This window comes from Heterodontus francisci, chromosome 17, assembly GCF_036365525.1.
Source record: "Heterodontus francisci isolate sHetFra1 chromosome 17, sHetFra1.hap1, whole genome shotgun sequence".
NCBI lineage: Eukaryota > Metazoa > Chordata > Chondrichthyes > Heterodontiformes > Heterodontidae > Heterodontus > Heterodontus francisci.
In genome coordinates, this window is record NC_090387.1 from 38,916,109 (window position 1) to 38,943,672 (window position 27,564).

The 27,564-nt window shown below is 42.0% G+C and overlaps 1 protein-coding gene across 1 annotated transcript in view; it reads right to left on the bottom strand.

Annotated features, from left to right (window-relative positions):
* jph3b (junctophilin 3b) overlaps nucleotides 1-27,564 on the bottom strand; it is a 155,520-nt gene that overhangs the window by 89,982 nt on the left and 37,974 nt on the right. Inside the window, exon 2 of the mRNA XM_068049893.1 lies at nucleotides 24,203-24,977. Coding sequence (XP_067905994.1) covers nucleotides 24,203-24,977 — 775 coding nt within the window. The remainder of the gene's footprint in view (nucleotides 1-24,202; nucleotides 24,978-27,564) is intronic.

Here is a 27,564-nt window from a genome sequence, read left to right on the forward strand (position 1 = left end):
AGATTTAATAGAAGTGTACAAGATTATGACAGGTTTAGAAAAGTTAGGCAAGGAAGAAATGTTCCCATTAACAAATAGTACAAAGACTAAGGAACACAGGTTGAAAGTTTTGGGCAAAAGATGCAGGGGGAATATGAGGAAGCACTTTTTACACAGTGGGTGGTAATGACCTGGAATTCACTGCCCGCAAGGTTGGTGGAACCGGAGACAATCAATGACTTCAAGAGGAAGTTGGATGACCACCTGAGAGAAATAGACTTGCAGAGCTATTGGGATCGAGCTGGGAAGTGGGACTGACTGCATTGCTTCATGGCGAGCCGGCATGGACTGAATGTCCTCCTTCTGTGCCGCAAATGACTCTATGACTCTATGACAGGCATCTACCAATAATGTGGAAAATTGTCCCGATATGTCCTGTCCACAAAAAGCAGGATAAATCCAATCCAGCCAATTACTGTCCCAGCAGTCTACTCTTAATCATCAGCAAAGTGATGGAAGGTGTCAGTGACAGCTCTATCAAGCAGCATTTACTAAGCACTTGTTCACCAATGCTCAGCTTGAGTTCCATCAGAGCCGCTGAGCTCCAGACTTCATTACAGCATCAGTCCAAACATGGACAAAAGAGCTGAATTCCAGAGGTGAGATAAGATTGATTGCTTTTAGCATCAAGGCAGCATTTGACCCTGTGTAGCATCAAGTAGCCTCAGCAAAACTGAAGTCAATGTGAATCGGGGGGAAACTCTCCACTGGTTGGAGCCATACCTCACATAAAGGAAGATGGTTGTGGTGGTTGGAGGTCAATCATCTCAGCCCCAGGACATCACTGCAGGCATTCCTCAGGTTAGTGTCCTAGGCCCAACCATCTTCAGCTGTTTCATCAATGACCTTCCCTCCATCATAAGTTCAGAAGTGGGGATGCTCGTTGATGATTCTATTCGCAACTCCTCAGATAATGAAGCAGCTCATGCCGCGTGCAGCAAGACCTAGACAACATTCAGGCTTGGGCTGATAAGTGGCAAGTGACATTTGTGCCACACAAGTGCCAGGAAACGACCTTCTCCAATGAGAGAATCTAACTGTCTCCCCTTGACATTCAACAGCATTACCATCGCTGAATCCAGCACCAACCCCACACCACCCGACCTCTCTCCCCTCCACCCCCACTAGCAACATCTGGGGGTTACCATTGACCAGAAACTTAAACTGAACCAATCATATAAATACTGTGGTACAAGAGCAGGTCAGAGGCTGTGAACTCTGTGGCAATCAACTCACCTCCTGACTCCCCAAAGCCTGTCCACCACCTTAAAGGCACAAATCAGGAGCATGATGAAATACTCTCCACTTGCCTGGATGAGTGTGGCTTTAACAAGAAGCTCGATACCATCCAGGACAAAGCAGCTCGCATGATCAACACCCCATCACACCACTTTAAACATTCACTCCCTCCACTGCCGGCATACAGTGGCAGCAGTGTGTACCATCAACAAGATGCACTGCACAAATTTACCAAGCCTCCTTCGAAAGCACCTTCCAAACTCCTGGCCTTTACCACCTTAAAGGACAAGGGTAGCAGACGCATGGCAGCAGACCACCACCTGCAAGTTCACCTCCAAGCCACAAACCATCCTGACTTGGAATTATATCACCATTTCTTCACTGTTGCTAAGTTAAAAACTTGGAACTCCCTTACTAACAGCACTGTGGGTATATCTATACCACATGGACTGCAGTGTTTCAAGAAGGCAGCTCACCAGCACCTTCTCAAAGGCAATTAGGGAGGGGCAATAAATGACGGCCTTGTCAGCGACACTCACATCCCATGAATGAATATAAAAAATGGGATTATGAAAGAAACTAGCAAGGGATGTCAAATCTAACACCAAAAAGCTTTTTATAAATGTATTAAGAGAAAGAGAATGGTAAAGTGGCATGTGGGCCCATTAAAGACAGATGCAGGCAAGACTATAATGGACATAAGGAAATGGCAGACTTGTTATATCAGTACTTTGTATTTGTTTTTACAATGGTACAAGAGGAGAAAATTCAAAAGGTACAAAGGAACCTGAAAATTAGTCAAGAGGAGGAATTCAGTGGAATTAATGTAAGTAGAATAATGGTAATGGAGAAAATAATGGAAATGATGATAAACAAATCTGGAGGGCCTAATACCCAGGGTACTAAAATAAATCAGTGAGAAAATTGAAGATGTGTCATCCATAGTTTTCTAAAGCTCTCTAGATTCATAAATTGTGTCTTTGGATTGGAAAATTGCAAATGTGATTCCATTATTTAAGAAGGAAGAAAGGGAGAAATCGGGTACTACAGGATCATCAGCTAAACATTAATTGTGGGGAGTTATGGAATCGATGGTCAGCGACAGAGTGATTGAGTATTTGGACAAGTATGAATTGATCAAAGAGAGTCAATGGTCTGAATTTTACCCCCCCCCCCCCCCAAAACGTTGGGATCGTGGCAGGGGGGCCCGCAAAATACTTCCAGGAGAGGCCTGTCATGGGCCTCGATGCCACAAAGGCCCCGCCCCATGTTACCGGCGGCAGTGAGGCCTCAGGGCAGTCCCCCACCCCCCAATGGCCGCTTGGTGAAAAAACTCATTAACATATTTAAATCAATGTTAATAAAGGTATAATGACTTACATTTCCATGATGGCGGTCCCAAGCTAATATTCCGGCTGGTGGCCAGAAGTCCCGTGCCTTCGGTGGGGAGGGGGGAGGAGTGAGGCTTTAAGGTCGGGTGGGGGGGGTTACCCCAAAAACAAATGCAATTGGTTTAGGGGATGGTGGGAAGGAGTTGAAGGTCAAAGTACAGATATTTTGGGGGGGAAAGGTCGGATTCGGGACTTTACTTTTTTGGGGGAGTGGAAAAATTATTACTTGTTTATTCATTGAGTTTGGGGAGGTGGAAGAGGGGATTGCAGGTGTGAGAAAATATTTATTTTAATTTTTAAACAAACCTGGGCTTTAAAACATAGAAATGAAAGTGAAGGGTCTGAAGCCCTTTAAAAATGGCGCCTGAGCGGGCGGTCTGCCCCCTCCATGTTAATGTGCCACCGCGCAAAATATTGTGGCGGCTCCACGGCACATGTCTTGCGTGTGCGCTGCACTGTTAAATTCAGCCCAAGTTGTCTTTGTGAAGTGACCAACAGCTGGTGTAATTCCAGGCCGTGGCAAAGGTCTGGGTGTGCAATGCTTCCTTTATAAACAAAGGTTGGATTAACCTGTTTTTATCACATACTTTTTTGTAAGTTAAACAAGCTTTAATGCTGGAATAAAAATAGAAAATGCTGGAAATACTCAGCAGGTCTGGCAGCTTTTGTGGAGAGAGAAACAGAATTGACGTTTCAGGTCTATCACCTTTCATCAGACCTTTCATATATAGTGATAGATTCAAGTTCGGATTTTAAGCATCGAGTCTCTGTTCTGCCCAAAAATCACAGCTCCAAGAGGAAACAACTTCCCTTGTATTTACCATCTAACCTGCAGCAGAGCATAGAAGTACATTAGAAAGATTATTAGAAGGAAAATAATTCTCCTGAACATTTTTGTTTTATACTTTGATATAATTAAGAAATTAGAATGAGTTCACTTGTAAGCTGACCTTTTTTGGAAAAGGGGCTTTCTTTAACACATTTTAATTGTTTTTGACTATATATTTTTACAAGTGTTCGTGAAAGCCTTCTGTGTGCTTTTAAATGTTTAGCTATCTATTTCTTAAAAGTGAGGTTCAATTAGAAAGTTAAAAGCATCTTATGAAGAAATGTAGGTGAAGCATGGCAGGTATATACTCTCCCATACCATCGCAATACTTACTTTGGTCACTCATTTAGCACTCCAATCTTAGCTATAACATGGTTTCAATATCATTGTTCTGTGCAAAAACCATTATACTGCATTATAGTAATAAGCTTTACAGAAAAGAACGTCATCAGTTTTTTTCCCTCATAATGCAGAAATGTACACTTACTCAACCTTTCATTCGTCATGAAGCTCATATTTTCAACTAAATATGAAAATGCTGATGGGTGCTTGTGGCTGTGTGACATATTTCAAGAAATATTTAACAGTAATGTTTATTGTGTATAATCCCCCACCAGAATTACCATATCACTAATAGGAAATTTTTAAACCAGAAATATATTTTATAATGTAGAATTAAGCTGTCTCTTGCACATTATGATAGATACACAATAGATAAAGCAGGAGCCTGGTTCTAGTCATGGCGTAAGCCTATCTTGCTGACTTATTTTTAATATTGCTGCAGTATACATTAGCTTTACTTTGTAAGCAATTCAATTCCCAGTGCAGTTCAATGTATTGTCATGCAGATACACAGAAAATTTATTGTCCCAGACATATATACATCAGTGCAGCTACTTCACTTTGATCTGGGTTGGGTATTGGGAATCAGCTCATCTATAATCGTATTTTTTTCAATTAGTTGCAAATATTTCTCTTTGATGTTGCACCATTATAGAATCAATATGCTAAGCTTTTTTGGTATTGGATTTATTTTCTCACACTTCTCAGCCTTTCTCAAGATATTGCCATGTTGCTAGTGTTATGACCAGGTGAGAGGAGGGTATAGGGTTCTCTCTCAGCCTTCACCTGGTCTTACCTTAACAGGGTTTAATTTTAAACACATGGTGGTTTAGCTTCCCCTTGGGGAATCCTTGTTCACTGCTTTCCAATTATAAGGCAATTTATTACATATTTAAAATTGCTGAAAACAATTGCTACATTTTTATTGCAGATGATTTTCTGATCATTTTAGCTGGCCAATCCTTAAATATCATTCTATTGTTATTTGCTAACAAGGATCAAGTTACATTAAACCAATTGGGAGCAGAAAGTTTAAAAAAATGTTTAGATTACATAGGCGATCTTGATATTAACATTTGAAATGTATTATAATAAAGATTAAGATACATCTGTTCTGACGATCTCTGTCAATTTTTGATTTTGTTACATCCATGTAATGGCTGCTTGTCAAACAAATGCTCATACACTAACTTACTGAAGCAACTGGCTGGAGGCTTCTTTCACTCAACTGAAACAGAATGGTGATGAATTTCTGCAAAGGTTCTCCGGCAGATCTTTGGTAAAATAGCTGGGGGAAACCCAGATAAACAGAGTAAGTGGCATTTACACTATTTTTCCAATGTTTCAACGCTTTTCCACTAAAGTTATAGCAGATGAGCAGGAGAATTGCTGAAATAATTCATGCTCATGCATGATGCCTTTTATACAAGGCTTAGAATTTCCACAGAGGTGTCCCCATTCCTGCTGCAAAGATTGCAGAAGATTGACTGAAGCCCTGACAAAACAGTGTAAATGGGGTTTCCACTTGTCTACAAACTAAGTTATGGTAGGAGGGCAGGAAAACCCCAGTGGAAATTACAGGCAGTTTCCTTAAATCTAGGGGCTGAATCTTTGGAGAGGTTCTTCCATTTGTCTGCTGTAACTTGGAGTTTACCCACTTTTCTTTTATTTGTTCATGAGATAAAGGTTTCGCAGGCAAGGTCAGCATTTATTGCCCATCCCTAATTTCCCTTGAGAAGGTGGTGGTGAGCTACCTTCTCATATGCTGCAGTATGGTGGTGAAGGTACTCCCACCATGCTGTTAGAGAGGGAGTTCCAGGATTTTCACCCAACAATGATGAAGGGACGGTGATATAATTCCAAGTCAGGATGGTGTGAGGCTTGGAGGGGAAATTGCAGATGGTGTTCCCATACACCTGCTGCCTTGTCTTTGTGGGCAGTACAGGTAGGTTTGGAAGGTGCTGTCAAAGAAACTTTGGTGAGTTGCTGCAGTATATCTTGTAGATGGTACAGACTGCAGCCACAGTGTGCTGGTAGTAGAGGAAGTGAATTATGTTAACCAAAAATAGTTCTTACTTTTTATATTGATGACAAGAGAATCTCTGACAGGAGGGAGAAAACGGAAACAAATGGTGCTCTCCCCCCAACCCTGACCACTCACTCCTATGAAGAAGTTCTGTATTTCTAGAAGGAAGATGATAGACAGTATTAAACAAGAATGAGGGTAGCTGTCAGCTACAAGACCTTCATGAAACTGTGCTTTTCTTCATCCTACAATAACCTGCATTAACTACCAGTAAACTAGATCAGATGACCCTGCTGTCACTGCATCTACTGGAAGTTACATGAACTCTGCTCCTAATCTTTATTCCTCTTATTTTCATTCTCCCCCCTCCCCAAGATACTTGGCCAAAATATTCTCTAGCTTTGTTTTTGCTCTTGCCCATCCAGATAAAAAATGCATTCTCACCTTTTCACGCCTGTTAAGAAAACCCGAAAATTATTGTGGTGAAATTTTAGTATTTAATTGAGAAGTTAACTCTGATTGTTGTTATACAATCCAATTACCAGAGGAAAAGTTTTCAATCAATATTGGTGCTCTTTTTCATGATGGGATGCAACAGGGTGCAGTTGATCCAACTGTAATTAAGATAGATCTCTCATAAATTGGTTGCTGTTGCTATAGTAAGTGTTAGAGCTTGCATTGGATATCAACTTTAAACCATTCTGTAAATTTGAATCTCACTTTTCACGATGAAATCTCTTCTTGGAACTAGACTGGTTAATAAGCAATACTTGTTTGGTTAAATATGAAAAACACATTATCATACTTTTTTTTTTGCAATTTTTCTATTCTGTAAGTGCATTCCAAAATATTCCATCCAAAATCCTAAAATTAAGCCCTACCCAACACTTACTATAATCCAAACCTAATCAAACTAGAACGAAACATGCATAATGTAGTACTCATTGGTTAAACTATTGGTAAAGCTTGTGTTATGACCGAGGAGTGAGAAGTGCACCATCTTTCTCCAGTTACAATTCTCCACGGGTCACAACATATATTTAAATGTTTTTCCCAGTTACCAATATGACCAATTACATACTTTATCTATTCTAGTTTCAGAATAAAAATCCACCAACCAGATTTCTTTAATAAACAACAAAATTATTAATTTATTATAAAACAAAACTCATTCAATAAAGATGCAAAGCTTATTAACACACAGGCTGAAATATGAAAGTATAAATATATTCCCTTCTAAGTAACCCCAACACACACGCACACTCACACCAGTTAAAGGAAAAATAAAGAAGCTTTCCCTGCAGAGATCAACTTTATAAAAAAAACAAAAAAATATTTTGGCCAAGTACTTGTTAATGCTTGAAGAAAAGTTATAAGATATGGAATGCTCCAGTCGGTCTGGCATCCAAATACAGGTAGACAGGTGTCACTAGACACATGCAGTTGTCACTGGGATCTTTTCAGAAGCAGTTCGTTCAGGAGATGTCCAGAGAAAGTCTTGCAGAAGCTTCTCAAGAGAAATGCTGCATCAGTTTCTTCAGTTCTCACACTGGATTCTCAGGGTTTCTCAAAGAGGTGGAACAGAGTGAGCTGGTAGCCTCTCTCTCTTAGCAGGCTTACACCCCAACTGAACTCCAAACAATATCCAAAAATGAAACCAACAATTGACCACCATAAATCTAGACATGTCACTTCTCTGTAAACAACTCCAACAGTCAGCAAGGTTCCTGCTGTTTACTTAGCTTAAGACATGTGACTTCCAGTAAGTGTTTGTTTTTAAACAAAGTCCCAAGTTCCTTCCAGTGACCCTTTAAAAAAACACAAGTCCAGCATCTCCTCAGGTATTTCCACAGTCTTTTGAACATGAGTCCTCAAAAAATATTAAAAATGGAAGCACCTTCATGACACTAGGTTTTTTAAAAATGCACTTAAAGACTGTTTTGAACAAGACTTATGAAGAACCAGGCTCCACCTTAACATTTTGCAGTAAGTAAACATTTTGTCAGTTACTCTGATGGCAGCAACAGCATGATCTATTTCCTCAAAGCACTGCACTTCCTGCTGTGTTAAGTGTTAGCTTTTGGGTGCACATTTATGTTGTTGTGAAGTCTCTTCTTTGGCCTCCTTATCTCGAGAGACAATGGGTAAGCGCCTGGAGGTGGTCAGTGGTGTGTGGAGCAGTGCCTGGAGTGGCTATAAAGGCCAATTCTAGAGTGACAGGCTCTTCCACAGGTGCTGCAGATAAAATTGGTTGTCGGGGCTGTTACACAGTTGGCTCTCCCCTTGCGCTTCTGTCTTTTTTCCTGCCAACTGCTAAGTCTCTTCGACTCGCCACACTTTAGACCTGCCTTTATGGCTGCCCGCCAGCTCTGGCGAACGCTGGCAACTGACTCCCACAACTTGTGATCAATGTCACAGGAATTCATGTCGCGTTTGCAGACGTCTTTAAAGCGGAGACATGGACAGTCAGTGGGTTTGATACCAGTGGCGAGCTCACTGTACAATGTGTCTTTGGGGATCCTGCCATCTTCCATGCAGCTCACATGTTGTTGTGAAGTACAACAGACACAATCACCCAAATTTAAAACACAGCAAACTGCTATTGGAGTGTGGTCCGAAAGGAATCACTACCACCTAGCACTATCTGTAAATATTACTGAATAATTTGACCAAATAATGACAACTCATAGTCATACATAGATGACAAAGATACTAGAGTAGGAATTATTGAAAGGCTGAGAAGGTGAAAGTAGTGAGTGAGTTCTAGGCCTTTGGCAGCACCCTTTACTAATCCACCCTGTATCCTCAATCATTGGTATATTGTACTGTTGCTAACGTTGCCTTGCCCGTCTAAGAGCAAAGAGCAAAGTACGGAAAGTCCTCATCAGGGAACTTCTCTTTGCTGACGATGCCGCATTAACATCTCACACTGAAGAGTGTCTGCAGAATCTCATCGACAGGTTTGCGGCTGCCTGCAACGAATTTGGCCTAACGATCAGCCTCAAGAAAACGAACATCATGGGACAGGACATCAGTAATGCTCCATCCATCAATATCGGCGACCACGCTCTGGAAGTGGTTCAAGAGTTCACCTACCTAGGCTCAACTATCACCAGTAACCTGTCTCTCGATGCAGAAATCAACAAGCGCGTGGGAAAGGCTTCCACTGCTATGTCCAGACTGGCCAAGAGAGTGTGGGAAAATGGTGCACTGACACGGAACACAAAAGTCTGCGTGTATCAAGCCTGTGTCCTCAGTACCTTGCTCTACGGCAGCGAGGCCTGGACAACGTATGTCAGCCAAGAGCGACGTCTCAATTCATTCCATCTTCGCTGCCTCCGGAGAATCCTTGGCATCGGGTGTCAGGACCATATCTCCAACACAGAAATCCTCGAGGTGGCCAACATCCCCAGCTTATACACCCTACTGAGTCAGCGGCGCTTGAGATGGCTTGGCCATGTGAGCCGCATGGAAGATGGCAGAATCCCCAAAGACACATTGTACAGCGAGCTCGCCACTGGTATCAGACACACCGGCCGTCCATGTCGCCGCTTTAAAGACATCTGCAAACGCGACATGAAGTCCTGTGACATTGATCACAAGTCGTGGGAGTCAGTTGCCAGCGATCGCCAGAGCTGGCGGGCAGCCATAAAGGCGGGGCTAAAGTGTGGCGAGTCGAAGAGACTTAGCAGTTGGCAGGAAAAAAGACAGAAGCGCAAGGGGAGAGCCAACTGTGTAACAGCCCCGACAACCAATTTTATCTGCAGCACCTGTGGAAGAGTCTGTCACTCTAGAATTGGCCTTTATAGCCACTCCAGGCGCTGCTCCACAAACCACTGACCACCTGCAGGCGCGTATCCATTGTCTCTCGAGACAAGGAGGCCAAAGAAGAAGAAGAGGCTAAAGTTAATGGCAATAAAAGAAATTGTGAAATATGAAGCAAGATTTATTAAATTTCAAACCTATATTAAAAGTTCTGCCTCAGGTGACTCTCATAGATTAAGAACAATTCAGGATCATGTGGCTAATGTTAAGAACATCTCAATAAATTGATATTAATATTTGTGTAGTTAAAATTTGTGGATATAGATTTTGAAATTTCAGGGGAAAAAATGTCAATACATGGGTATGGAATGGAATGTTAAACGTGGCACAAAATAGACCCAAGATTTTGAACATAAAATTTATATTTCCATGACTATTTTAGATGTGCATAATGGAGGAAACGTTTGAAGGAAATTTGTGTTTCCTTGAATTTGTTTTTTTTGCACATGTAGAAACATTCTTAAAAAATTCTGCTATTCTCCAGCATACAACTGTACACTAAAAACCTGATGAAACAATAGGATCCCTTTGGTATAGTCATATTTTCAATGTGGCTTCAAACATTATTTCTTCTTCAGTGCAGATTCTCTTTACATTATGGTCAGTATAAATTCTGTACATTGCTCAGTTAGCCAAAAAAAATTAAAATCAATATTTAACAGCTGAATTAGTATCCTTATATTATGCCATTTGTTGAGGTTCAATGTTAATTCTGTTGAAAAGGTCCATGCTCCTGGCTATTTCCACTCTGACCTTCTGGGCAAAGTAATAGCACGCAAGGTTCATTTAATAATGGAAGCTGTTCCATTGTTGTAAATGTTTAAAAATGGTATTTTCTCAAATAAGGAAACAAAGCAAAGATCATTTTTTGCTTAAACAATGTAAATGATATGGCATTCAATTAAAAGAAGCAGTCATAATGAAATTAAAGTTCCCAATCTCTTTATCGCATAAATTAAAGTATAATTTTTAAATATGTATAGTATAATATAATTGTTATAATTCACCTAATTTACCCCGTACTTGCACTGCTGCTTTTTTTCAAAGGTTTATGACATTTCCAAATCCATCTGTGTGCAAAAAGCTTGCTAGTTGGTTGACTTTAAATTATTAATTAGCATGCAGGATATTTTGAGGAAGCAGTATTGCAGCTTTAATACCCAACAGTTAGAGTTTTTTTTCCCAAATGGCTCGAGCTAATCAAAGGTTTGACTGCTGTGCTGAAGAACTGGAGTATTAGATATTGAAAATCTCCTGATGAAGAAATGGATGTTAGAGATATAAGTACATCAGTCTCAAAACCTCTGACAACACAATTGCTCATATTGGCATAGTGAACTATTCATTGCTGCATAGAAACATTTCCATTTATTTAGCTTAAATTTCTTCTTTTATTATAAAGATTAGTGTTGAATGGGAACTGCATTCGGCCCAGTGTTAAGAGGGACAGTCACTTCCAGATCTCTAATCTCATACAACATATCAACCCGAAGTAATTCAATGGACTTGGTAAATTGATGTGTCCATTGTGTGCTTGTCCATTGAAATGGCATTGGTTTTCACAATAGATAATGAAAGCAATATCATACAGAACAATACCCAGACTCATATTAACCACCTGCAGATTAGTTTGTAGGGAAAGAAGTAATCAAGCCCACACATAGCCTTAGTTTAGAATTGAACTCTATTTTCCTGATTGGGCAGTATCCTTGTTTACTTTCATTCAAGTATTCCCACTTTCCCATTACCAAGTGTCCAACCAGAAGAATAGGGAGGAAGAAGCCAATATTAATGTTCCATTGAAGTATTTAAGTTCCTCAGAAATAGGACAGCGTCATTGCATCAATGGCATTTGACTGTGCAGTCGATATTCTGAGTACTGAGACCTTTCCCACAGTGAAAGTTGCAGAATATTCCTCCATTTGTACCACCAATTAAACAGTTAGTATAGTGCAAAGTAGAACACTATAGAATAGTATTTTGTAATTAATTAATTATCATGGTAGTTGTTAAGCATAACTGCTATTAAACAAAGATACAAGTTCAATTAACATGCATGTAGCATGAGGATGCCACGCTCTGTTCATTTTCTAACATAAATAACATAAAAAAACTAAATTAGGAAGCATGTGCTGCTTGTTAAGAAAATAATTTGGGGGTGGGGGGTGCACGGGTAACATCAACCGAACTTGCCCAGCAGGAAACTGATAGGGTCAGAATGGCCGTCCATTTTACGCCCCAACAGATTTTACTCTCCACTGATATCCTAAACAAATAGGGAGCCTCACACCTTCTTAAAACCGCCTTTGCAAAATTTAATTGCGACTGACGACAAGTGTCGTGCATACATAGAATATTAAAAAAATACAGCGGTCAGTTTCTTCAGACACTTAGCAGCCACATCCAAAGCTCTAAATCACCTTTAACCCCATACTTCTGTATTTTCTGCAATAGCCTACCATGGGGAACCTTATCAAACGCCTTACTGAAATCCATATACACCACATCCACTGCTTTACCCTCATCCACCTGTTTGGTCACCTTCTCGAAAAACTCAATAAGGTTTGTTTGGCACGACCTACCCTTCACAAAACCGTGCTGACTATCGCTAATGAACTTATTCTTTTCAAGATGATTATAAATCCTGTCTCTTATAACCTTTTCCAACATTTTACCCACAACCGAAGTAAGGCTCACAGGTCTATAATTAGCAGGGCTGTCTCTACTCCCCTTCTTGAACAAGGGGACAACATTTGCTATCCTCCAGTCTTCTGGCACTATTCCTGTCGACAATGACGACATAAAGATCAAGGACAAAGGCTCTGCAATCTCCTCCCTGGCTTCCCAGAGAATCCTAGGATAAATCCCATCTGGCCCAGGGGACTTATCTATTTTCACACTTTCCAAAATTGCTAACACCTCCTCCTTGTGAACCTCAATCCCATCTAGCCTAGTAGCCTGAATCTCAGTATTCTCCTCGACAACATTTTCTTTCTCTACTGTAAATACTGACGAAAAATATTCATTTAACGCTTCCCCTATCTCCTCTGATTCCACACACAACTTCCCACTACTACCCTTGATTGGCCCTAATCTAACTCTAGTCATTCTTTTATTCCTGATATACCTATAGAAAGCCTTAGGGTTTTCCTTGATCCTATCCGCCAATGACTGTCAATCGCTAAAAACTCAAAAGTACAGCAGTTTGATCTATATTTTAAAGCATTGTTGAAATTCAGTCTGGAGCCAACAAGAATCAAATGATTCAGCTTTAAATTCAATTTTGTGTGCAATCTGTTCAGCAGGAAACCAATTTCAGTTTCTGCAGATCAGCTTAATCAACACACCACATTGATCCATTTTTACCAGTTGCTGGGTAAAGGCATTAATAAAGGCCTTCATTCAGAGCCAGTGATGGGGGTCTGTAGGGAAAGCTGAGGTACAAAGAATTTGACATGAAATGGTGTCTGGTGATAATGTCCTGATGTTAAAAAGAAAAACACCTTAATAACAGCGCAGATCTTCAATGTGCATTTGAACATTTGCAGAGCTTTCAAAGAAAAATATGTCTATTTACAGACAATTACAAACAGATAATATAAAATAGCCTCTATCTACCAGAACTATCCCCTTTCTAGAAAGTCTAGAATATGCAGTGTAAATAATTCAGTAAAAAGTAACAATTAACCTCAGCTACCAGTATGGAAAAATCCAGGTGATTAAGGACCAAAATCTCATCAAAGCACTGTTAATTATGTAGGAACATGTTCTGATCCAGCAAAGATTCACCAGCGATACACTTCAATTTTTACTAGAAATACTAATAAAAGCATAAAACTTCCCGGGAAAATTAGCTATCAATTTTCCAAGATTCCATGGAGAAAAGGATTGGCTAATTGGGCTTATCGGCATTTCTTGTTCGTAGAATCATAGAGCACAGAAAAGGCCATTCGACCCATCGTGCCTGTGAAGGCTGTTTGAAAGAGCTATCCAGTTAGTCGCACTCCACTCCTCTTTCCCCATAGCCCTCCAAATTTTGCCTTTTCAAGTATTGAGCGAATTCCCTTTTGTAAGATACCACTTCCATCATTCCAGTTGATAACAATTCGCTCTGTAAAAAAATTCTCATCTCCTCTCTGGTTCTTTTGCCAATTATCTTAAATCTGTGTCCTCTGGCTACTAACTTTCCTGGCAGTGGAAAATGTTTATTCCTACTTACACCATCAAAGTCCTCAATAATCTTGAATGCCTTCATTAAATCTCCCTATAACCTTCTCTGCTCTTAGGAGAACAATCCCTGCTCATCTAGTCCTCCACATAACAGAAGTCCCTTGGCCCTGGTACCATTCTAGTAAATCCCCTTTGTACCTCTTAAATATTCTTCTGTTCTTACGTACCATAAAGTTGATTAATTGGAAAACCATGGGCTGGGAGGCGGGAGGGCTGGCAATATGGCGGGGGAAGGAGTCAAGAGGGGTGCCCGCCGCATATTGCCAGTGATGAGCACCTCAGCAGTGCGGTCACCCACTGGGCGGCCAATTGAGCCACTTAAGGACCCAATTAAGGTCTACCTCCCGCCCCCGTGGGGAGACCACCAGGTAAACCCTAGTTGGGAGGGCCCTCCTTGATGATCGCTCTGTGGCCCACAGAGGAGCCCCCTGGCAGCAATGGGCACTCCCGCGCCTAACTGGCTGTGGGTCCGCCATGACCCCGCCCCGCCAATTGATAGGGCCTGCCTGCCTGGCCCCAGCTTCCCCAAACACACTCACCGGGCTTCGAGACCGCCTCAGCATTGAGGGACCCTCATCCTTGAGCTGCAGCCACTAGCAGTGGCCACCACTAGCGGTGGTGCTGCTGAGGCTGCTAAGCTGCCAGCCCTCAGATTGGGACAGCAGCTCTGGGGAGGCAGGTCATCATCCTCAATCGGACGGCGGGCCGTCTGTTAATTGGCCGCTGCTGGTAAACTACCACTCCATGGTTCTGCCGCCCACCAAAGTGGGGTCGGCTCCCAATTTTGGCCCTGGCAGCGGGACTTGATACCCAATGGCAAAATTGAGACCTATGGTTCTGCTCGTTTCACTGAAATATTGCCAGAAAATTCCAAAACCAATGGAACCTTTTAGATCCAAATTTCTAACTCTTGGGATTAGATGGCTTTGGCCTAAGCAGTAATTGTAGTATAATAACTGTCTGGATCTTATTCTAGCATCGGCACTATTTAGTAATCCCAAATAATTAGTAAAGGTTGTTAAATACTGATCTGAATATTCTTTAGAGAGATTTTGGTGAAGGAAGCCATGGATGGCATAAGAAAATGTGCAAAGTGAAAAGGGTCATTCATCTTATCTAACTTGTTCCTTGCACAGACAATAAGTGTGGTCTAAATATCAGGCATTTGGCCTGCAGAATGAGTGAGCAGGCCAGCTGATCTCTCCACTGGGAGGCTCAGTCCATCTTTAGAGCAGACCCTCATTAACATGCCACCGACGAGCTGCACAGCCTGATTGGGCGTCTTGCTGCAGTTCACTGGCTCAGGATGCTGCAATATTAGATGGCTCAGAAACATGGCAGAAATGTGGGTCCGGGGGAGGGAACAATTGTAGAGCGGTCAATGCATGGAGGTGATGTGCTGGCTGCTTTTGAACAGGTAGAGATGGAACTAAGCATGAACAGCACCACATAGCTAGGCCATAGCAGAGTGGAGAACAGCATGTTCAATTATGCCTAATGTGAATGAGGACCAGATGTGAGGACACAGTCACAGACAATATCATTGGTGACTTGGAGCAGGGTAGATTCAGTGCTTTGAGCAAGTGGAAGGGATTCAAGAAGGGAATATGGGAGAGATGACAGCACGCTGAAAGAAATGGAGGTTGGAACTGGGACGGTAGTTGAAGAGGTCAAAGGAGTGAATGGGCCTTTTGAGGAGGTGGCTGATAGTTTCCAGGTCACATAATTATCAGTATCACTGTATCATCTTTCTACAGATTCTCTACCTCCCACTGAAGCTGATTCTTCATTCCTGTCCACCATTTATTTCAGTTTCTTCACATCAGAATTTAACTGTTGAAGAAAATGTCATCAGTTAAGAAAAACTTGTCCCAAATTCAGCTAAGTTGACATAAAACTTGTGACTGCATGCAACAGGTGAAATAGCTCAATGACAGCCTCCTTTGTGAAGCGAATGTGCCTGAGACGGTTCTGCTCAGTGAAGTTCAGGTCGGAGACCCACTGTGAGTATGGTCACTTGCACAGTGCCATCCTCCTCCCTCTTCCAGCTGCTGCTGCTCTGTTCTGTCTTCTTAACCATTCCCCCTCATCCTCCAGCCCCAAAAGCAGCCCTACCAAACCATCCATGGTTGCAGTGAAACTGTATTGAAAGTAGCCATAAGCAGTGCAGCACCAGAAAAAGTTTCTCAGAGGTCACAAGTTATAGAAGGCAGAAAATAGACACAAAAAGCTAGAAGTTAAGTAGTAGCCTAAAAGGATAAACCATCAACTTACCAATATGTAATGGATGAGCCCTTAGGCACTGCTTGAGGGTCCTTACAAATGAGTTGCTGAGCAAGTTTATCACATGGTGAATCTAGCACTGGTGCAGTCCAATTTCAGAAAAAAGCCCCCAGCAAGCCTAGGAGCCTTAATTACCATTTCACATACGTCTGGCATGCATCCTGGACGCCTACAGAAGAGCCCAATCCAACATGGCAGGTGGTGCATTCCCAGAGTCAGACGAGCATGCATGCACCACCCACCATGTTTCCTGCTTAAAACTGTGACTACTGTCAGGCAAACACCCCCATCTCCCCAGACTGAGGCACACATTATTTCGCCACATGAACATTAAAACTTAAAACTGCAAGCCCCTGACTGGAAAGACATTTGCATGGTAACAGACAATGTTGGAACAAGGGACAAAGAACCATGCCCTGACCGATTCAACCAACAATGGACTTTTGATTACCAGACGTTGAAGGTGGGGGGAGCTAGGATTCCAGGTTGACTGCTAAGATAGCAGAATCCAGAAACACAGAAGAAGTGGTCAGACCAGTTTTAGTCACATGACTAGCTGGCTGTTGAGATTTGAACTTCCAACAAGGGATTTGAACTCAGAAAACTCCTGGCTCCTGGTTTGAGAAGACATGTCTGCCTGCTCATCTCTCAGGGAACTGAATCTTGTGAAAACACGTGAACCTCAAAGAGAGAAAAGTCTCCTACGTGAACAAGGCTTAAGAAAAACACTGGGCCCCGACGAACAGCAAGATTGCCTACAATCAAGTGAGTTCAAAGCACAGGAAACAAGAAACTCTTGTGATATTGCCTCAAATCATTCTCTACTATATTTTCCTCTCCTCTTTTCTGTCCCTATTTGCATGTGTATATTGCATGTGCATGCTAGCGTGGGAGCGTCATATATCCGTAGGCCTTAACCATATTGGAGTTTAAGTTCAAGTTTTAATAAACTTCACGTTTCTCCTTTAAACCTGAGGAAACCTGCTGTGTTGGTTTCTTTGCCTTATAATTGGAAAGCTGTGTACAAGGATTCACAAACGGGGAAGCTGAAAACACAGTGTGTATAAAAAAAAAACCCTGTTACAATAAGACCGGGTAAAGACAGCAAAAGACCCCAAGACACATTTTTCATCTGGTCGTAACACTGTATTTCAAAAGTACTTCTTTACTGGCTATAAAGCACTTTGAGACATCTTGAAGTTATGGAAGGTCCTATATAAATGTAAGTCTTTCTTTCTACATTGGTCTCTCCAGCGCCAATGAATTTCTAGGCCCTGGTTTACTCATTAGACCCAATACTGACAACCACCCAGTAATCTTCGTGCATTGCAGCACTGTTTTTAAATCTGGGGTAGTTGGCTCTTACTAAGGCTTTTTAAAAAGAAGATACAATCGAGATCTGTTCCTTCTGACAGATGTTAAGGGTCATAAATGAAACTTTTTCTGCCACTCACAATGCAATTGATGTAAGACCACAGAAGAAAATTGCTAGTTTTTTTCATTTTTGAAACTAACTTGCATGACTAAACATGCTGCAAACAAAAACATCTCCCGCTCTTCGACAACTGCACTCCACATGAGTGTACACAAAAGCAGGTTTGCTAATGCCAAAAATTCACATTGACTGAACAGAACCAGGACGATTCAGTTTAGAGAATCATGTCTTCAGGTGAGTGGTTCTACTGAGCTAATGGTCCGAATTTTAAAATAATCTAGCTGCAATTTATCACTCATAAGCTACAAACTTTCTTAGTTGCTTCATGGTTATAAAAAACAGCCCAAGGCCAACATTATTTTCTTTTATAAGGATTTACAACACATTTGGCCTTGAATAGACATTCGTAGACATTTTTTGTCCAAGAAATACAAGCACTCATTTAGTTGTATCCATTTGACGCCCATCAATTATTATTTTGCCCATGCATCAACAGGAGAGAGAAATGCAGGGCTGGATTTAAGAACCCGCCGCCAAACTCAAAAATGGTATCTCGCCTGAGTGGGCCACACATCATCAGATGACATCATCAGACATATATAAGGAGGAGTCACCATTTTGAGAGACAGAGAGCAGATACAAACCAGCGAGGAAAAGACCTGCGCTCTGAAGCACGGCGGCTCATTTAAACAGCCAGGCAGCCATCTCCCCGCCCCCCACCAATCACATGGAGGGGGCGGGCTGTGCATCCCGGCAATGGCGTCAGCTGCCTGTGCGCAGGCGCTGGTGCCCTTTTCAAAGGGCAGCCAGCCCTACCAGCATATTCAAATTTTTAAAGGATGATCCTCTAAAATTAAATAAATAAATTTCTTATGCCTCTTTCCCACCCCCGAATAACAGTTGCAATAATTATTTGCCCTTTCCCCCCCAAAACACTTACCTTTTACATCTGACCTTCCCCGCCCCCAAACTGCACAAAGTTTAAGGTTCAACCCTTCCCATTATCCCCTACACCCATTACATGTAACTGACCCTCCACCCTCCACACTGCCAAACCTACCTCCTCCCCCCTCCCCACCAGTGTGGCGCCGTGTTTCCCCAGATGGGGATCTGAAGGTGCGGGAGGCCCTCAAGATCTGAGGGGTGTATTTAAATGTATATTAATTTTATTGATTGGAATACGTTAGGTGTGGTCCCATCCCCCAGCGACAGCAGGGGGGGGTGCCACCACAGAGCCTCACCGTTGTCGGGAGGATTGCGTAGGTCCCTGCCGGTGTTGAGGTCCATGGCGGGCCTCATTCGGAGCCATCTTCAGACCCCAACCTGCCACGGATCACGACATTGAGGACTTCTTAAAATCCAGCCTGTACTGTCAGCATAAACTATTCTATATTTCAATTTACAAAAACCATAGCTCCGACTGTGACAAAACATAGTTGGTATATATGCTAATCTACCCCGATACAAAACTAGATGAGAAAAGGTGAAAAAACTGTCTTTAATTTCTAACTTAAATGGTATAAATGATAAAAGGTCTAGCAAAATGTTGAATTCTTTCTCTTTGGATATTAATATTGTACACTTTCACTTTTCTGTCATCTGTCACTGAAGTACAATACTGTGCCATGTCATAACAATACAGAAGTTAATTAGTTCAAAATTATTTTACAGCTGAGTAGCTATTACAGGATTTAACCCCTTTTATTAATCCAACTCAACTTTTTTTTTCCCTCAGAAAGACCATTCACTTTCGTACATTTCTTCTCCCCTGTAATGTTCTGCACTAAGGCAACAGGAAACACTTTTCTGTGTAGCAAAAGGCTATGCTTCAGTCTACATGAAGTAAGCTACCAACTGTTCTAATTTGGAGTCTGTTGAAATTTAGAATATTTCCAGTTGTGAGGTTGAACTATCTGAGTAGTGCTTGGATTTGAACTCATGACTATCACAGTGTGAAGCAAACATCTTCACTTCTATGCTGCTTTGGTGTTTTTCTAAACAGATGTTTAATCAACTGAGGGTCTTATTGAAAATTAATGGCCAAGATACTGAAGTGATTATTTCTTACATTAGTGGAAAAGTGTCAGTTTCACAGTACATGCCAATTAAGTACGAGCATCACTGATAAGTTCATTTTGGTGTTAGTTTCAGAATTGGGCGTAGATAATATTGAGGGACCAGAGCCAGCAGAGGCTGTGGGGGGTGGAGGTGGTGATGAGTGGGGGTGCTGTGGGTGGGGGTCTGTAGTGTTGTGCTGTGTTCTTAAGTCTTCATTAAATGATAATTGCAGACTTTATATTCAGATTCAACACAAACATTATTTTCCTCGCTGGTTCGTATCTGCTCTCTGTCTCTCAAAATGGTGTCTCCTCCTGATATATGTCTGATGATATCATCAGATGCATCAGTGGCCTGATCTCTTAAAGGTATGGTTTCTTAAAGGTGAAGTCACCACTACACGACATTACAGAATCAGATTTGACTGATTTGATCCCTGGATTTGACAGTTAGTTGAGACCATTATTCACTTGTCCACTGTAAAATCGCAGCCTGGTTTATTTTAGTATGAAGGGTAAAGTTAAACTCTCCCATCAGCGCACATTCCTCTTCAGTTAGCGTCAATTTTCCTGTTTGCATGCCAGAATCCTTCTCTCTATCAGCTCAAGCCTACATTGCACTTGTCAACTCCTGCATTTTGTGCGGCATAATTCCCTTCCAGGCTTCTCCCCTGTCTCCTTCTATCTTCCAATATTACTCATCTTGTTCTCCTTTCTAAGCCTCTGAGAGTTTCAGCTTTACGAAGGTAAGAGGCGCCAGTTGGCTGTCATGGATTGGGCGGCACAGTGGTGCAGTGGTTAGCACCGCAGCCTCACAGCTCCAGCGACCCGGGTTCAATTCTGGGTACTGCCTGTGTGGAGTTTGCAAGTTCTCCCTGTGTCTGTGTGGGTTTCCTCCGGGTGCTCCGGTTTCCTCCCACATGCCAAAGACTTGCAGGTTGATAGGTAAATTGGCCATTAGCAATTGCCCCTAGTATAGGTAGGTGGTAGGGGAATATAGGGACAGGTGGGGATGTGGTAGGAATATGGAATTAGTGTAGGATTAGTATAAATGGGTGGTTGATGGTCAGCACAGACTCGGTGGGCCGAAGGGCCTGTTTCAGTGCTGTATCTCTAAACTAAACTAAACTAAAGGGATGATGGTGGATAGGCAATGGAAAACATTCAAAGAACGCATGGATTAACTGCAACAATTGTTTATTCCTGTCTGGCACAAAAGTAAAACAGGAAAGGTAGCCAAACCATGGCTTACAAGGGAAATTAGAGATAGCATTAGGTCCAAGGAAGAAGCATACAAATTTGCCAGGAAATACAACAGACCTGAGGATTGGGAGCAGTTTAGAATTCAGCAAAGGAGGACCAAGGGATTGATTAAGAAGGGGAAAATAGAGTACGAGAGCAAGCTTGCGGGGAACATAAATACTGACTGTAAAAGTTTCTATAGGCATGTGAAGAGAAAAAGATTGGTGAAGACAAATGTAGGTCCCTTACAGTCAGAAACAGGGGAATTTATTATGGGGAACAAAGAAATGGCTGACCAACTAAATGCATACTTTGGTTCTGTCTTCACAAAGAAGGACACAAATATCATACCAGAAATGTTGGGGAACACAGGGTTTAGTGAGAGGGAGGAACTGAAGGAAATCAGTATTAGTAGAGAAATGCTGTTGGGGAAATTCATGGGATTGAAGGCCGATAAATCCCCAGGGTCTGATAATCTACATCCCAGAGTACTTAAGGAAGTGGCCCTAGAATTAGTGGATGCATTGGTGGGCATCTTCCAAAATTCTATAGACTCTGGAACAGTTCCTACAGATTGGAGGGTAGCTAATGTAACCCCACTATTTAAAAAGGGAGGTAGAGAGAAAACAGGGAATTATAGACCAGTCAGCCTGACGTCAGTAGTGAGAAAAATTCTAGAGTCCATTATCAAAGATTTTATAGCAGAGCACTTGGACAACAGTGGTAGAATCGGACAGAGTCAGCATGGATTTACGACAGGGAAATCATGCTTGACAAATCTCCTAGAATTCTTCGAGGATGTAACTAGTAGAGTTGATGAGGGACAGCCAGTGGATGTGGTTTATTTGGACTTTCAGAAGGCTTTTGACAAAGTCCCACATAAGAGATTAGCATGTAAAATTAAAGCGCATGGGATTGGGGTAGTGTATTGCGATGGATAGAAAATTGGTTGGCAGACAGGGAACAAAGAGTAGGAATAAACAGATCTTTTTCCGAATGGCAGGCAGTGACCAGTGGGGTACCGCAGGGATCAGTGCTAGGACCCCAGCTATTCACAATATATATTAATGATTTAGATGAGGGAACTAAATGTAATATCTCCAAATTTGCAGATGATACAAAACTGGGTGGGAGGGTGAGATGTGAGGAGGATGCAGAGAGGCTTCAGGGTGATTTGGGCAAGTTGAGTGAGTGGGCAAATGCATGACAGATGCAGTATAATGTGGATAAATGTGAGGTTATCCACTTTGGTAGCAAAAACAGGAAGGCAGATTTTTATCTGAACGGCTATAAACTGAGAGAGGGGAATATGCAACAAGACCTGGGTGTTCTCGTACATAAGTCGCTGAAGGTAAGCATGCAGGTGCAACAAACAGTAAAAAAGGCAAATGGTATGTTGGCCTTCATAGCGAGAGGATTCGAGTACAGGAGCAGGGATGTCTTGCTGCAATTATGCAGGGCCTTGATGAGGCCACACCTGGAATATTGTGTGCAGTTTTGGTCTCCTTATTTGAGGAAGGATGTTCTTGCTATAGAGGGAGTGCAGCGAAGGTTTACCAGACTGATTCCTGGGATGGCGGGACTGACATACGAGGAGAGATTGAGTTGGTTGGGATTATATTTCACTGGAGTTCAGAAGAGTGAGGGGGGATCTCATAGAAAACTATAAAATTCTAACATGACTTGACAGGGTAGATGCAGAAAAGATGTTCCCGATGGTGGGGGAGTCCAGAACCAGGGGTCGTAGTCTAAGGATACGGGGTAAACCTTTCAGGACTGAGATGAGGAGAACTTTCTTCACCCAGAGAGTGGTGAGCCTGTGGAATTCACTACCACAGAAAGCAGTTGAGGCCAAAACATTGTATGTTTTCAGGAAGGAGTTAGATGTCGCTCTTGGGGCGAAAGGGATCAAAAGATACGGGGGGAAAGTGGGAACAGGTTACTGAGTTGGATGATCAGCCATTATCATAGTGGGCAGCACAGTGGTGCAGTGGTTAGCCCCACAGCTCCAGCAACCTGGGTTCAGTTCTGGGTATTGCCTGTGCGGACTTTGCAAGTTCTCCCTGTGCCTGTGTGTGTTTCTGCTGGGTGCTCCAGTTTCCTCCCACAGCCAAAGACTTGCAGGTTGATAGGTAAATTGGCCATTGTAAATTGCCCCTAGTGTGGGTAGGTGGTAGGAGAATTGTGGGGATGTGATATGGGATTAATGTAGGATTAGAATAAATGGGGGTTGATGGTTGGCGCAGACTCAGTCGGCTGAAGGGCCTGTTTCAGTGTTGTATCTCTCTATGACTCTAATAGTGGAGCAGGCTGAATGGCTCCTATTTTCTATGTTACTCCTTTGATCTTTTCTTCTCCTCTTAACCTAATGTCATCTATCCTCCAGTGCCATGTTGGCCAACCTCAAATTAATTTGGGGTTCATGGCCCCCGCTCCCACTCCAGCTGACCTTCTCCACTGGCTCTGCTATTGTTTAGAATCCAAGGGCTGAAGGTTTAGCCCTTGTTGGGGGCGGGCACAGCGTGGAGTGGACATGGCATTTTGCACCGCCTGCTGGCATGCTGGTTCCCGGATACATCCTGCCCCCAGGCCATTTTCCTGGAGGAGGGATGGGGTGGGAGGAGGGGTGGCGCAGCGCGCAGCAGGGATACCCAGCCGCAGGCAGGTATCCAACTGAGGCACTTGAAGGCCTATTAAGGCATATTAAGTACTCCAGGCAGACCTAGAGGCCGTCCCTGCCTGCCTGGGTTCAGCTACTTCTGCAGGGCACCCGTGGTAGCCTGGCTGCAAAGGACTTTTTTTATTTTAGCTTCAAAAAAGTTGGAGAGAGGCGCCTCCATTTTGGGGCATCCTCTCCCTCACTTAACTGCCATGGCATCCTGCTACTGCTTCCTAGCTGGAGGGCTTCTGATTGGCCCACCAACTTTGAGAGCCCGCCTGCTGTCCTTAATTGGATGGCAAGTCCACCCTCTGGTCATTAATTGGCCCATTCAGGAAAAATCACAGTTGAGTGACTGTCCCCCCACAGTGCAGGTTTCTGACCCCCATTCGAACCTGATGGCGGAATCCTGAAGTCTACAGGGAAAATCCTGCCCCAAGTAATACCCTTAGTTCTAGTCTACCGCTTATACACTTGGTCTTCAGTCTTGGCACCTCTAGTGCCATAATCAAAGCTGTCTATACCATTTGTTTACATGAAGCTAAATTCACACAAAATCATTGTAAATCTCACAGTTTGAAGTGAGTCAACGGCCAGCTTCTTACCTGGATGCAGAAATCTCAGCTTTCTGCTTGGCAATAGCTGCAGCCCGCTCAGCTGCTTCCACTGCCCTATCCACTTTGTCTCGAATCTTACTGGTCCGTAAAGGAATCAAGTTCTTCCTCTTCCCACTCACCAACACATTCTGTTTATATTTTCCTTCTTCTTTTGTCCCATCTGGAAATGTTGTACATCCATAACCATGCCTCTTGTTGCTCAGCCATTCCCCTTCGAATTTCAAGCCATCTGATCGGTGGCTTAACCCAAACCCAGAGCGTTTGTCATTTTTCCATTCTCCAACATATGTTTCTGTTGTTGTTGCATCTATATCATCTTCAATGACTGACAAATCTGTCTCGACCTCACCAAAACTAATTGTCGAGTTGATATCACTTGCTGTAGAGCTGACTGTACTCATCCCAGCTTCACTTCGAAATGAGCTCTGCTTGCTTCTTTGGCTGGCCAAGGAACTTTTGGACTCAGACTTCCGGAGTTTCAGCCCACTCAAAAGGGACCTGCGAAAAATCCCTTTCTTTTTGTTTTTGGTTGAAAGAAGATCATTGTCGCTATGCATAGTGAGAACAAAGCCCCCCCTTGATCCTGCAGGACTTCCAGCTGGAGTGTCTGGGTGTATGGCTGTGCCATTACTGTGTTCACTTCTCAGAGAGTTAATAGAAGTTCTAAGAGGAGACCTGATAACAGCAGCCATCCCATAGGGAACACTCTGACGCACACCATACCCATGGCGCATTCCTCCAACCCATTGTCCTTGATAGGTACCTGAAACAGAGAACATATTCATTTTCAATTTTTATTGTATTTATAGGATACAGTTAAATGAATAACTTTCACTGAAGTTCATAGGTAGATATGCAAGTTAATTCTTTTCGGCACTGATCAAATGTCAGACACTGACCAATTCATCAAGGTTTACTGAGCTGCCTCTCCCTTTCACAGAAGTACCCATCTCTATAACAAACTTCCTTATTTACACCACATAAACAAAAAGTTAAAAAAATGCTGGAAATCTGAAACAAAAGCAGAGAATGCTGAAACTCGCAGCAGGTCAGTCAGAAAACAGATAAGACAACATTTGAGACTGGGTATGTATTTTGTCTTCATATCTACACAGATCTACTCGCTTGACAGTAAGATTTGAAGCTGGCCAAGTGTTACTTCATTTAAGCCCATATTACTTTAACCAAGTTGCCAATCTGCTTTTAATCTACCGAGAAAATACAAAACTATCATAGATATTGTTCAGAATTTTAAGGTTAAATTGATCTTCTGAAATATCCATGGACAGAGTTTGCTTCAACCAGATCGTAAGTGCGGAAAATGTTTACTCTAATAAAAGGTGCAATCTTTAAGGAGTCTAATGGCTTCTGTAGATAGAAATGAACTCTCCTCCTCTTCGCCATTTTATAGTCACCTGTCGCTGCTGCATAATGTAGTAGGTTGGATTAGTTCAGGTGGCTTTTCATGTGAATTATCATAAGATATTTCATTGCTGACATTAACTGGGGGATTAAATGCAGGATCTTATCAGATTGGATTGGATTAAATTCTTGCCTCAGTGACCTGAAATAATTTGAAGTCCATCTGCCCCAGGAGAGGCAGCAGGACTGCTAGCTAAATACTGCATCTTATACATGCTATTTGGATTTTATTTCTTTGATCAATCAGTGTGACCTCTCAAAATATTTCGATTGATATTTTCTGGATGAAATGTTCAGAATTGTGTGAAGACCTTCGTTGGGATACCATCTGAGAATGGACAGTTTATCACTCGTCAAGCCAATAGCTGGCTGAGAATTGGAAAATTTACACATTTTATTTTGTTGTGAACCTGGCAGAGACCTAAGGCCAAAAGGTTAAACAGATCACAGATAAAGAGAGACAGTATCCTTTATTCTGACTTGTATCAAATAGATTTGAAGATATTCATAAATGTGACATTAGTAATAATACCACTTACTTTTTCAGCCCAGGACTAAGCTCAAATGAGTGACTGAAAAACATATTCTTCTATATTATATTTTTGATGTAGGAAGCTATCAGTCAGTTACTTTTTTTAAATTATTAGTACATATAGGATAGATTCTGAATTGTCTGCATTTTAGATTTATTTTTAGAAAATGTGGTTTTCAACACAAAGGATGCATAAACTTAACTTCAATAGTAGGATCAATGTAGAGGCAAGATAGGTGCAACCTTTTGGTTAGGTGGTTTCACAATACACAAAGAGGAACATTATTTTTGAGTATTGGCTCCAGTGCTTTGCTTATTGCTTTATTGAAGACTCCTAACCGGAAACAAATTAATTCTTTGCTCTTTCACAGTACCTGTATGAGTATTACTAATATTTAATATTACAGTGCAATAAAATAAATGAGTTATACTTGAAACAGCTAGCTTTTATTAGAAATTTAAATGACTCCCAGTTGGACAGAGATCTCATTTTGTAGGGGAAGCCCCAAAGCAGATCATCATGTGCTTCATGGCTTAAATATTGATGTTATTAAAGATGGGATAGATAAAAGCAAGCTGTTTCCAGTGGCTGAGGTGAAAAGACACTGAGCCATAGATACAAGATTAAATGTAAAATATTTAGTACAGTGATCAAGAGAAACTTTGTCACATCGAGAGTTGTGAGGCTGTGGAATTCAGGGTTAGTGGTTAGGGCATAAATGTTCTGTAGTGACAGTTGGTCCTCATGTTTTTTATCCAAGACAGGCCGCAGACCAGTCATTTGCTCTAAATGTTGAGGAAATGGTTCAAGGCAAGAGGTGTTAGGTACTGACTGCATCAGCAGCAGATAATAAAACCTAAATATAAGTAATTAACAATATAGTTTATCTTAATCTATTTCCATGTTAATAACTTTTGCTGGACGTGGTCCATGCCAAGTTCCAGAACAGCAGCTTAGGCCCACAATAGAAAATGGGTTTTACATAAAATACAATACAAAAGGTTCAGTAAAGCCAACTAAGTGGACCACAGCAGAATCACAGAGTAAAGTGTGCCCACTATGAAAGTACTGACCTATTCGAGAGTTTTCTGACACACAATGAAATCCCACCAGACACCACCATATCCCAAATCAATTACCTCTTGGAAAACCTGGATACATTTTTGGTAAATTAATGGGTTCTGGTCAATGAGCATTTAAAGGCACAATTTTTAAAAAATCTGCCATAATGTTTAGCACCATTCACAACTCCTCTGATACAGAAGCAGTCCATGTCCATATGTAGCAAGACCTGGACAACATTCAGGCTTGGGCTGGTAAGTGGCAAGTAACATTCGCCCCACACAAGTTCCAGGCAATGACCATCTCCAACAAGAGAGAATCTAACTATTTCCC